The sequence below is a fragment of the Centruroides sculpturatus genome, unplaced genomic scaffold (assembly GCF_000671375.1).
Source record: "Centruroides sculpturatus isolate CEXI.00-Female unplaced genomic scaffold, Cexi_2.0 scaffold633, whole genome shotgun sequence".
Lineage (NCBI taxonomy): Eukaryota > Metazoa > Arthropoda > Arachnida > Scorpiones > Buthidae > Centruroides > Centruroides sculpturatus.
In genome coordinates this window covers 363,803-377,735 of record NW_019384853.1, presented here as the reverse complement: position 1 = coordinate 377,735, position 13,933 = coordinate 363,803, and the positions used below count along the sequence as shown (strand labels likewise).

Below are 13,933 nucleotides of genomic sequence, written 5' to 3'. Positions count from 1 at the left end.
GTATCAGATGGACACCTCGAATCGGACCTTTCCCGCAACCCGAAAAGTTTCGTCTTGCACCTGGAGACAAAGGAGAGACCAATCGGGAAGCGAGGAATGGGACGAGGGACCAATCCGAAATGCGAACAGTGGGGGAAAAACTATAAAAATCGGAACTTCAAGGTCGAAGAAGAGTCTCCTCCGGATTAAACCTACAGTGGTGAAAAATTGTGTTGTGCATCCGCCGCTCACCGAGGACACCGCAACGAAACAACGAACTTCTGCTTTGTCCGGATATCCTTCTCGTCCGCCCGAACTGCGACCGAGATCACGAACTTTCGCCGTTCCCAGGAGCACCGAAATTTTGGAATTATCCTATATCGATGTAAGCATGAATTCGAACAAATAAACGGGTTTTATTTTGTAAAACACTTGTGCATCATTTGCCTCCTTCGCCACCGCCCACATACGCGGTTTCCCTTAGGCTCATTCTGACACGAGATAGACTTTTTCCCCCTTCAACGTCGGCAAACCTCACACATCTAGGCTCGTTATTTTTATTAGGGCATTGTTTGTATGTGTGTTCTCCAGCACATTGACTGCATGTTGGAACTTCCTGCTCGCAGTATTTTGTTGAATGTCCATATTTGCAACAACGAAAACATTGCATGATCGAACAAAAATCTTGAACACGACATCGCGACCATTGCAAATTTATTTTCCCCATCATTAATAGATATTTTCGTATCTGTGGTGATACTTCTATTGCCCAGTTAATAAATTGCGCATCTTTACGTCCCATTCTAAATTTTATCTTAAATTGTTCTTTAAATTCTGTATCTGAGAAGTTTTCATGAATAATGTAATTTTGTTCATATATGTGATCTAGTAACTCTTCACGTCGTATTTGTACAGGTACAGAATAAAGCACTACGTGGGGGTTCCGCTTTTTAGGTTTTCTAGTAACAAGTTCAGGGATTGTTTCCTGCACACATTTCTCCAGCTTGTTTAAATCATTCTTGTTATTTAGATGAATTGCAATTCCTCCACCACCTATACGCCGTATTCTTTCGACACCGATACCTAGCGCAATAGGGTTAACATGCTGTTGTATAATTTCCCGCATATTTTCACTATTTATATTATCTTCTTTATGATAAATTAATAAGACATCCTTTGAAGGCTTATCTCTAATATTGAGATTTGCAGGAAGAATAGCCTTTCCTGACTTTAGCACAGTACTGTATGAAGGACTAATAATTTCTTCGTTATTAGTTTTATTTCCTAATGTATCAATTTTGTTATTTATTTCCTTAAGCATAGTATAAACACTATAATCTTCATATATTTTTATTACTCTGTTCATACAGTCTAGTATGAAATCTGCATGTCGAGTTGTGGAAAATTTGCAATGTGAGTTTTCAATAATGTAATCTTTTAACTCAGAGATTACTTCGTTTGCAGCTTTACGTGCTGTGTTGATAGGATAACTATCAGCCATTATAAAATATATACTATTATACTAAGAATCACACAGAAAACAGTTAAAATGCAAAAAATCAGACTATATAAATATCCCAAATTATTATAAGTATAATAATTGAATTTCTTATAATTTCCTGATTCCAGAAATATATACTTTATGCTATATTAAATAATAAGTAAACGAATAAAAGCGAAAAATCAGAATTGTTGATTGTAGAAATCAACAACCTTTGCCATGGCAATCGTTTGAAGTGGAAAGTTGAAAATAGAATTCAATCTAAGAATTGCCATAATTTAAATTCTAGTGGGCCAATCTTAACAAAATTTTACGACAAAGTTACTTAAAAAGTGCTATAATAACCACCCAAATGTTATATCAATAGGACTAACCGGAGGCTCAAAACTTGTGTTCGACTGCCGACCGGAAGTGGTACCGATATCTCGATAAATAATAGGTCTAGGTCCCTGATTTTTGGTGACCACTATTGTATAAGGATCGCAATGAGGACCCATAAAAATTACGGTAAAACGAACACTCTAAATCTGGATAACCGAAGAATTACAGTTTTTTATATATAATTTAAAAAAGGGGTGAAGATCAAAGTCCTACTTGACGTAATATTGTTCCTTCCACCTTTCGATGCGCAAAATACCAAAAAATTTTAACTGCTAATTCGTATTAACACAAAAAACACAAAATAATCCTGGAGCACATACTGAAGCAGCTTCTGTCATACATCATCCGAACTTTTTCCCACCAGCAGTACTGCGAAGAGCAAAGAAAATCATATAGCACTACCAGGAACAACCTTGACACTTCTAGGACGCCTCGATCCTCCCTTCAACATTGCTTGCCCTAGGCTGTTTTTTCAGCCAAAAATGCATAAAAAGAACTGGCCATTACGACCATTAGTAAACAAAAGGTCGCATCCCACTTACCACCTGGAGAAAGCCCTTGCAAAGTTTCTATGAGAGCTGCTTCTGGAATCACTGTATGTCACTCTTTCCTCTATAGATGCCAAAACCATCATTGGTTTCAACATGGCAAAAGGACATGGCAATACCTGCATCTTCTACAAACTGGACATGATATCCCTATACCCATCCGTTCCTATATTTGAAGCCGTAATGCTAGCCAACGCTATGCTCTTCAGGAAAGGTTTTACACTTCAACAGGTGCTAGACATTCATGAAGTGCTGATCTTCATCACCAAAAACAACTATCTCCACTTCAACCAGAAAGTCTACTTACAGAAGCAAGGAGTTCCCATGGGCTCCCCCTCTCTCCGCAGTCTTAGCCAAGCTCATTATGAGAGACGTGGAACACAAAACTTTCAACGCCGCACTTGCTATATGCTACCCATCACTATACTTATGCTATGTAGACGGCATCCTACTAATATGGAAAAATTCAGAAAAGGAGTTTATCCAGTTTATGCAGCAACTTTCAAGCATCTTCATTTTTTTTCATTCATTCATTTCTTTATTAACGCACACAATGGTACATGCTGGGTTCCGCAGTGAGCACTACCCGGTGGTAACAAATTACAATAATAAAGATACAAATAGTTAAAGGTGTTACAAAATACAGAATTAATTGTATACAGAGGTAAAATACACAGGCAAAATAGGTACATAGTACAATAACATCACTGGAATGCAATCCCTTATATGTATATATGTGATTACAATACACTTACAAAAGAGTTTGTACAAAATAAAAGATGTGAGGCACGATACACAGTGGGCACAATGTAATGGTAACAGTAAACACAAAATGGATAATAGACATAGTTATAGTCAGATGAATACTGGACGAGACAAGTTGAAAGATGTTGAGATGAAACACAACCAGAAGGAAGTTGTTAGGTAACATAGTCAGTGCGCTCAATGGCCTGGGCCTTGGCCCTTAAAGTAGGCCTGACAGCATCTATCCATGGTGTTATGATCACGTTCTTTAAAATTTTCTCTGATGCAGTTTGCACATCTTGGTTCTCCTTTTTGTTGGTGCACTTCTTGAACAAGTGATCCTTACCACAGTGGCTACAGACCCGTTTGTAATGTACAGTCCTGGGTGTGATGCCCAAATCTTAGGCACCTGAAACATTGGTTTGTTGGCACAAAATCATAGACTGGGCATCTAGTCCATTCCACACGGATTTTCCCCTCTTTTAGCAGCATATACCTTAATTTGGGGGGAACCTCAAAAACCCATGTAGTGTAATTAGAATCTCTTTGTTTGATAGGAAATCTGATTCTGATTTCGCTCTGAAGTTTATCAAAATTATCGTAGTCCCGGAAGGTGTTGATGTCAACGTTTTGCTCGTGTATGCATTTTGTCAGAGTTTCACTTTCTACAGAAGCCGGGACAGATGCTAATTTTATCAGAGGACGACACTTCTTGGCAATCTTTGCACACAGCCCTGGGATTTTATCTACCTTTTCTTGGAAGAATTCCATGTCAAAGTCACCCACCAGGTCTACCACCACTCCGCCATTGTTAACTTTTCTAAGCCTCTGGACCCCTAGACCAACCTCCATTGGCTTTATGTTATCAGTAAGCAATGCTTGTGTTTTTTCTGAGCTTTCTTCTTTTTTGTCACTAAAAACAAGGACAGTATGTATAGGCTTTGGAAATTCACGAGTTGAAGCAGCCTGATATCCCTCTTTAAGGCATCACTATAGCTAGTAGTAGGAGCTTTATTCTCACCCAAGAAGCTATGAGGTTGCACCTTACACAGCTTGTCAATCTCCTCTTTAAAATGCAAATTTCTCATTTTGAGTGGTGGCTGTCTCTATTAAATCGTCCTTGGTAGCAAGGGTAGCCAATCTTTGTTCGAGAATTTCACTTGTGCAGTTGGTTTTCAAAGAACTGACAGCCATGTTTATGACTTTGGTGAAATGCTTTGTGATATGCCATACACTCTCTCTAGCACCCAACTTGCTATTATAATTATTTGCACAGTAACCCTTTAGTTCATCAAGAACTTTGTGCAATTCGTCAATAAATTCCTCTACCAAGTTAGCAGACATCGTGATAAGTGACTAAGTGAAGAAGTGTATAGAGTGGCCCAAATGCCTGAGGGTACTCTGCACAAAAGACCGACTGGTCAAATGGTGCAGAGAGAAACAGATAGAATAAAATTGAAAACCAAAAACCCAGAGGGTATGACTGATGCTCTAAACCAGTGTTTCTCAAAGTTTTTGGTCCACGACCCCCATTTTGCACTTAAAAATTTGAAAAGACCCCCTGAAGAATGGGCACCTGTAGAAAAACATCACGAAGTTGGGATTAATTTAGATTCAGAAGGTGTTAATTTCTTTTGTTTAACTGCATTGAAACACTGATAATTTTAATAGCAGATTTATTTTTAGTATCATTAAAAATTAATAACTTTGGTACATCTTTGAACAAAATATTCTATGTATATGTTTCAACATTAGTAAACTCAATTAGTTAAGTTAAACATATTTTAAATTAAATTTAATGTGATGGGTGAGCCTGCATATTTTGGCACAATAAATTAAACCTGGGTTTAATATCAGTCAGTGCAGGTCTCATAGCGATTTCTATGTTGCAAAGACAAGAGCACTGCTTTGTTTTGATGTTGGTCATTACTGAAAATGCCATTTCGCACAAATAAGTGATTGCAAATGGTAAGAGAACTGCCATTGCTAATTCAGAGAGTAGTGGATACTCTGCTTTCACACTAAGCCAAAAAGAATTCAATGTTTGCTTACTAAACTCAGTTTTAAGTTTTGTATTACAACTAAATTCAGCAAATTCTTCTTGGGCACTTAATGGGAGATGTTTCACTTGTTCCATTTCTACAAGGAATGGTTTTTGCACCCAGATAAACTGTTCAGTATTTAAATCTGATAAAAAGTATTTCTCAAATTGTTCTTCCATACATGACAAATGATCAATTATGATTTTCTTAATTAAAATATTATCCAAATTATTTTCTGTGATAAAATCATATGTACTTGAAAACATTACAAACATGCCATTTTCCACACTTGATTTCCATAAGTTTATCTTCTTCATAAATGCATGAACTTTATCATACAAAATTAATATGTTCGTGTTCTCACCTTGTAGAGACATATTCAGTTCATTGAGTTTCTCGAATATGTTTGACAAATAACACAATTTGCAAACCCAAGTTTCATTGTGGAAGAAATTAGAAAAATCAGACTTTGTTTCTGATAAAAATATCATTATTTCATTTTTCAACCCTATTAGTTGTTTTAAGGCTCATCCCTTTGACAACCACCTTACTTCTGTATGTAGTAAAAGTTGTTCGTAATCCACTCCCATATCCTTACATAAATTTGCAAACAAACGACTATTAAGTGCACAACATTTTATGAAATTTATAATATGTATGGCATCATTTAAGACCACATTAAGATCTGATGATATTTTTTTAGCTACTAATGCTTCTCGACAAATGATGCAATGAGTAAGAATAATATGGCCATTTGTAATACAGTCGACCCCCCTATAATTACGGTCCCTATAGTTACGATTCCTATAAAACTACGAAAAAATTGCTACCGGTATCCGTAAAAAATAGTAAAAGTTCCCTATAAACACCTCAAACATCATCGGGAAGCCGAACTACTTTCCCGCCGTCCGTAGCGCCACGCTACGGAGAGATTTCTATCGTCTGGACAGTATTATATAAATTATATATAAATTAGGTACTGTATATATAATTATATATTAACTTATTGTAACTTTGTTATAATTAAATATATAATTTCCGCCGTCTAGCGTGGCGCCACGCTACGGAGATTTTTACGCTAACTATCGTCTGTCAGTATGTAAATTAGGTACCGTAAGTCTAATACAGTACTGTAATTTTATACATTTCTTGTGAAAGAAACATTTCTTATTCAACGGCGATTAAAATTATTTATATTAATGATGTCTCCGAAGTTCTACGAAGTTTTCACAGAAAAATAAGTTGTTAGAAATCGGCCGCTCTTTGCTGAGCTGTTCCGCGACGAAAACAATGTTGAGCGATGGCAATGTCGAATGGTGACACTCGGTAAGTAATCCTACAATTTTTTGTTTATAGCGTAGTTTATACAGATTATTCCCAAAAAATATATACGTATTTTGGAAATGTTGAGTCGGATTAGTCTAGAATCGATTAATTTTATGGAAGAAAATCTTTCAAACAGCCGTAGTCCGTAAACTTGATACGTGTCGGGTTGTGATTGGAAGGATTCGTAAGAAAGCGGATTCCTAGAGAATGGAACGTATCTCTATCTTATAGGGGGGTCGACTGTAGATTTAACTTTTGCTAGAAATCCGATGCGCTGTCCCTTCATCGCTGCTGCACTGTCAGAACATACACCAATATAGTTATCTCAGTCTAATCCTTCTTTCTTGAAAAAATCATTAACTTGTAAAAAAATATCTTTGCCCATTGTACGATTGTTCATTGGCCGACAAAACAGTAAATCTTCACGTATATTACAGGCGCAGCTATATCGAACATAGACCAAGAGTTGAGCTAAACTTGTAATATCTGTCGATTCATCCAGCCAAATTGCAAATTTCGGACTTTCTTTAATTCTTTGTATAAGTTGCCAAAACCGATCACAGCTAATTTCTGAAATCCTTCTAGTAACTGTATCATTAAAAAGAGAAATTTTCCGCAATTTATCCGCATACTTTTTTCCACAAACAGTTTCTGTAATTTGTACTGCAGTAGGTAAAACAAGTTCTTCCCCAATTGTATATGGTTTTTTAGCCTTTGCCATTAGATATGATGCTTGGTAAGATGCTAAAAGATATTTTTCCTGAGTAAAAGCATACTTTTCTAACAAAGATTTGCTTTGATTTGATGACTTTAATAAACTTTGAAAATATTCTATAGGTTTTTTTGAATGCAGTATGTTTCGTGTTGAAATGCCTTAGTAATTTTGAAGGCTTCACGCTTTCAGCCGCCAAAATATCATTGCATAATAAGCATAAAGGTAGTTGTTCGTCACGCGTACCAGCAGAAAATGTAAATCCATATTGTAAATATGATTCATTATACGTTCTATTTTTTTATGAGCTGGTCCCGATGAAGGTTCTATTTCTGCTTTTTTACTGCTTCCCGCTTCAGCAAGATCTTTTGCATCTACACTCATATCTTTCCTTTTCAACCATTTATTCATATTTATTAAGCATCGAACGTTTTTGATACTAGATGTCGCTATGCTTCATAATTTTTATATTAAAACAAACTTTCAAAATATAACTTTTTTGTTTTTATATTTATCTATTTTGTTTGTGAAAAATAAAAAAAATTATTTCGAACGATAAAACAGCCACGATTATTTTAAAAAAAAAAAACGTGTAATTTTCGTTAGGCTTAACATCGACAGAATTCAACATGGCGTCACAGGCAACGAAAAAGAATTTTCGTAATAAAAATAAAGAATTTATAAAAGTACTTTACATTTATTTTGATATATTATTAACAATAAAATACTATGGAAATGTTTAGTTAGTGGGCCCTTTTGTTTCGAATGTAAATATTTCTAACTCGATAAGCGTACAAACGCAGCGCTGCTAGCGAACGCTGTTCTATCATAGTTTAGGTAGGGAGTGGAAACTCGGGGATTCCCCAATAGCGCACAACTTTTTGAGTTATATTCAGGATCATATTAAAATATTCGTATTGTTTTTATTATTTATATGCGCAATTTTTCAAGTAAAAATTATTTTATATATTTTTGATTTCTATTACAGTATTTCTAAACATTAATCTACAGTAAATTTATAAAATATTTGAAAAAAATTGATCTATCATAAATTTTTCTGCGACCCCCCCAAAATATTTTTCGCGACCCCCACTTTGAGAATCACTGCTGTAAACAGAGGGAATAACTTGGCTGACGCACTGGTGAACAGACACAGGTACGACGCACTAGTGTAGTACTACTGCACTGAACATTGACAGAGCAATGGAGAAAAATAAAGGTACAGGGGTACTTACAGATATTCTTTCTTGTAAATGTGTGGAGAAAGTCCAACATGATAGTCCGGGATGCATGTTGAGAAGGAAGTCTATGAAAATGACGAGCAAAGTAACCAAAAGTCTGTGAACACCAGAAGTACCAAAGTCAGCTGTCTATATGTGTTCTGGCAGTTCCGAGGCATGGCAAAACGCTAGCCAACATGGTGGTACTCCAAAATCCAACACACACTCTTGTGTGGATTTTGATATGATAACTTAAACCCTGTTTACTAGCGAACGACTTATCACAANGCCATCTGTTGGACATAAAAGCCTTAACCTAGATTATATCTTTTAATTTATATGAATGTTTAACGGAATAATATACAGCCTATGTCCACCCTGAAGTTCCATTCTAAATATTGGTGAAAGAATTTTTGAAATCGGATGAGTAGTTTCGGAGATTACCTACTGCATACAAACTTACAAACATTACCTCTTTATAATATTAGTATAATTATACGTTCTCTTTTTTTATGAGCTGGTCCCGATGCAGGTTCTATTTCTGCTTTTTTACTGCTTCCCGCCTCAGCAAGATCTTTTGCATCTACACTCATAACTTTTCTTTTCAACCATTTATCCATATTTAAGCATCGAACGTTTTTGATACTAGACGTCGCTACGCGTCATAATTTTTATGTTAAAACAAACTTTCAAAATATAATTTTTTTGTTTTTATATTTATGAATATATNCATAATGCCTCACAGAAAAGCAAACTTAGGGCGTCGTACTCGTAGCGCCATCTGTTGGACATAAAAGCCTTAACCTAGATTATATCTTTTAATTTATATGAATGTTTAACGGAATAATATACAGCCTATGTCCACCCTGAAGTTCCATTCTAAATATTGGTGAAAGAATTTTTGAAATCGGATGAGTAGTTTCGGAGATTACCTACTGCATACAAACTTACAAACATTACCTCTTTATAATATTAGTATAATTATACGTTCTCTTTTTTTATGAGCTGGTCCCGATGCAGGTTCTATTTCTGCTTTTTTACTGCTTCCCGCCTCAGCAAGATCTTTTGCATCTACACTCATAACTTTTCTTTTCAACCATTTATCCATATTTAAGCATCGAACGTTTTTGATACTAGACGTCGCTACGCGTCATAATTTTTATATTAAAACAAACTTTCAAAATATAATTTTTTTGTTTTTATATTTATGAATATATCTATTTTGTTTGTGAAAAATAAAAAAAAATTATTTCGGACGATAAAACAGCCACGATTATTTTTTTTAAAAAAACATGTAATTTTCATTAGGCTTAACATTGACAGAACTCAACATGGCGTCACAGGCAACGAAAAAGAATTTTCGTAATAAAAATAAAGAAATAAAAGTACTTTAATTACATTTATTTCTTGTAAATGTGTGGAGAAAGTCCAACATGATATTCCGGGATGCATGTTGAGAAGGAAGTCTATGAAAATGATGAGCAAAGTAACCAAAGATCTGTGAACACCAGAAGTACCAAAGTCAGCTGTCTATATGTGTTCTGGCAGTTCCGAGGCATGGCAAAACGCTAGCCAACATGGTGGTACTCCAAAATCCAACACACTCTCCTGTGTGGATTCTGATATGATAACTTAAACCCTGTTTACTAGCGAACGACTTATCACAAATCTTGCATTTGTAGGTCAAATACAAATTTGTAGGTCAAATACAAATAAAAATAGCGAATGACATACAGTATATATACACATGTATGAATTAAATGTATAAATAACATTAATGTTAAAATTATTGAAAAATTTTCAATTAAACTAAATTACGTCACATCAAAGATTTTAATGTTCACTGAGAGAAAATTAAATGTGTTTCTTGAATATTTGTTTTTGTGTTTATATTTTTACAATATTGTGCTTATTCATGTTCATTGTGCAAGAAAAACATTAGAAAGCGTAAATTTTGCTTATTTATCATATTTTATGGGGTTAACAAATTAAATTCCTATCAGTATTATATCATTAAAAATTTACTGGACCAAGTGTAATTTCTATTCCTACAGGCCAGACTTTGACTACAGTAGAGCGTCATTTATCCGAATCAATTGGGGACTGGGGTTGTTCGGATAACTTATTTTTCGGATAACCGATTATGTACGTAAAAATATATTAACCTATCCCGTGTTGAAATTTTTCTCCGTTGCGTGTCGCTTCACGTTCAATTTTCGTAGATGTTAAGCCTAACGTAAACCTTTTAAAATAATCGTGGCTACTGTATCATTAAAAATTATTTCCTTATTTTGTACAAACAAAATAAATATATTGAAAAATATAAAAACAAAAAAAATTATACTTTAGAAGTTAAATCTAGTATCAAAAACGTTCGATTCAGCATGACACATAGCCCTCAGAAAAACACCACACAAAAGTGCCAGTGCTGCCAGCTAAAAAACATATATCAACAAAAAAATATTGGATTAGCCCAAGATATAACCAAAGATTGCAGTGCCACAGCACTANTAGAATGATTACAAAATTGTATATAGTTTATGGCGCATTTAAGAGAATTTTCTAGGCATTGCTTGTGTCCCAATCAGAATGCCGGTAACATACTGTAACAGTGAAAAAATGTCAATGCAAGATTATAATGGTATGATGACGTTCTTGGAATGAAGCCATAGTGTTTAATTATCTTAATGTCTATATTCACACAGAATATAGACATTATATAGACTGTATGAGAAAATGTAAATCATGGACTAATCAAAGTGCAAAGGATAAAACAGAAAAATAGGTTTGAGTTAAAAATAAGTATCATCAATTTTGACTTGGAGACCATTTTATATGAAAAATCCTATATGTTGTGCTTGGGACAAGTAGACAACTTCAAGTTAACTCAGTTCTATTAGGTGAGGTTTACTGTATTTTACAAGAATAAGCATTTGCAAGAATCTATAATGTGCAAGTTTATTTAAAAGCACAGCACAAGAAATATTGTGTTTGACTGATATTTTCTACTGTTTTATCATTTTTTTACAATTTATGTTGTCAGTTGTTTGAAAATATGACCATATTTTTCTATTCATTCTAGATAATCAAGTCTAGGTAATCAGTATGTCAAATTCATAAATACCTTTGCTCTGTTACTCTTTTCATCTATAATTCTTTTCACCATCAATGGAACAAATACAATAAAACCATAAATAATCATCGTTGGAATAAGATCAATGAGAGAAAAACTCATATCCAAATAATTGTACGGTGGATAAAGCATACCTTGAATAAGTAGCTGTAATTAAAGCACAATAAAAATTAATTACATGTTATTAATTACAATGTAAATGAAAATTAAACTAAAAATAAATAAATATAAATAAATATAAATAAAAGTATATATACTGTAAAGAAATACAAAATAAAAAACAAGTAAAAATTATACTTCTTCTATTTCCGACTTCGAGGATTCTATGAGCCAAAACAAACAAATGGCAAAAAACAATCATCAATTAATTAAATTTATCCATATGCATTTCGTCATCTAGGCCTCCTCAGTGGATACATCAAGATGTTATTCGTTGGTTACGTTTTATACCCAACAGACGTTGATTGTTGATGCATGCTGGGAACGGCTGTTGGGTATAAAACGTAACCAACGAATAACATCTTGATGTATCCACTGAGGAGGCCTAGATGACGAAATGCATATGGATAAATTTAATAAATTGATGATTGTTTTTTGCCATTTGTCTTGTTTTGGCTCATAGAATCCTCGAAATCGGAAATAGAAGGAGTATAATTTTTACTTGTTTTTTAACTAAAAATTTTTTATTTTTAGTGTATTAATATTATCACCGATCCCATTGGTTTTAATAACTGAACTTATACTTTAGAAGTTAAATCTAGTATCAAAAACGTTTGATTCAGCATGACACATAGTCCTCAGAAAAACACAACACAAAAGTGCCAGTGCTGCCAGCTAAAAAACACATATCAACAAAAAAAAAAAAAAATATTCAAGTAGCCCAAGATATAGCCACAGATTGCAGCGCCATAGCACTAGCGAAAATTTAAATTTGTCGACTGGAATACTTTCGGATAAACGACGCTCTACTGTATTTCTGTTACATTTCTATGGCTAGTGTTTTTCTCCAAAGTTACACAGCTCAGACTTCAATGTATAGTGTATGTTACATATCTGTAACACATGGCACTTAACGTGTTAACAACAGTTATAAATATATAATAATTTTTAACCTCCTAACAGCTTATCAACATAGAATGAAAATTTAATAAAAAATATAAAATTTCATAAAAATTAAAAAGTGAAAAATTCTAGAGAACGTTTTAATTAAAAATAAAAAATTTAATGAATAATAATGAAATATTGATATTTGAAGTATGCCATATGTACTAAAATACTTGAATGAATTTAAAAAGTAGTCCAATGTAATCCAGTGGTTGTTTGGCTTTGAATTTAAATTATTCCTACTATTGACCCAAGGAGAGAAAAAAATAGATAAAATATTAATTTAAGGTAAAACAATAGCACTTGCTTAAGTTCAATTTCTTTACTTTATTAATTAATTCATCATGTTCCAAAGTAAAATAACTAGTGCGTTAAGAATGTATATAATTTTGTATATTTCAGTCAATTATTTCTAGTAAACTAATAAGCACAAATTACTTTTTTAGTGGCATTATCATCACATCTTTTCTTTACTATTATTAAATTATATTTTTTTTAAATTATTAACAAAAAATATTTAATCTACAATTTTCTTGATTTTTTATTATTTGACAAAAGACCATGCAACATTAAATAGTCTATAAATTGTACTTTCTAAACGGAAAAGAAAATTTATAGACTATTTAATATAGTGGTATATTTTGATGAATCTTAAAGTTTTACATAATCATAAAACAAATTTCAGATATTTCTTAAAAATTAAATATAAAACTTACATCCATGTCAACAAGTCTAATGAAATAAGATCTTCTAGGATTATCTTTAACAAGGCATATAACACCACAATATTGTTTTCTCCATTGATGATGTTTGGGAGGTTCTGTCATGAAAACCTGAACTACAGTTGTTGCAAGAGACTAAAAGATAAAATAATTTAAGTATTAATTATTAATATATGAATAAATAAAATATATATATATATATATATATATATATATATATACTGTAAGGTCTCTTTTTATGCGGTGGATACGTTCTACAGAAAAGCGCATATAAAAAATTCGCATAAAAAAAGACTTTACTTGCCTTGAAAAAGTAGGGATACGTTCCGTAATTTTCTAAAATCGCATAAAACCAAAACAACGAGTTAAAATTAACTTAAAATCGCATAAAAAAGTTCGCAGAAATTAAAAGAAATAGGCTGCTTAATAAATTACTTCGAATGTCTGAAAGAAATTCATATAAAAGCTTAAAATAAACTTGTATTCAAACTTAATTCAGTTTATTTTATTGAAAAGTAATA

The 13,933-nt window shown here is 33.2% G+C and overlaps 2 protein-coding genes and 1 pseudogene across 2 annotated transcripts in view; all 3 read right to left on the bottom strand.

Annotated features, from left to right (window-relative positions):
• The window catches only part of LOC111630517, a 7,613-nt gene extending 1,568 nt beyond the window's left edge, over nt 1–6,045 (bottom strand). The window contains exon 1 of the mRNA XM_023374635.1: nt 28–6,045. Within this exon, the coding sequence (XP_023230403.1) occupies nt 419–1,480 (1,062 nt within the window). The 5' untranslated portion in view covers nt 1,481–6,045 and the 3' untranslated portion in view covers nt 28–418. The remainder of the gene's footprint in view (nt 1–27) is intronic.
• LOC111630511 (protein FAM200A-like) lies at nt 4,949–5,374 on the bottom strand. The gene has a single exon (XM_023374622.1). It carries the CDS (start codon nt 5,372–5,374, stop codon nt 4,949–4,951), a length of 426 nt encoding a protein of 141 aa, XP_023230390.1.
• Nucleotides 6,046–6,662: 617 nt separating the features above from the next.
• Nucleotides 6,663–13,933, bottom strand: part of LOC111630510 — a 9,971-nt pseudogene continuing 2,700 nt past the window's right edge.

Bases quoted from the DNA above. Each gene is read 5' to 3' on its own strand.
- LOC111630511 (XM_023374622.1), bottom strand. From the start codon at position 5,374: ATGGAAGAACAATTTGAGAAATACTTTTTATCAGATTTAAATACTGAA.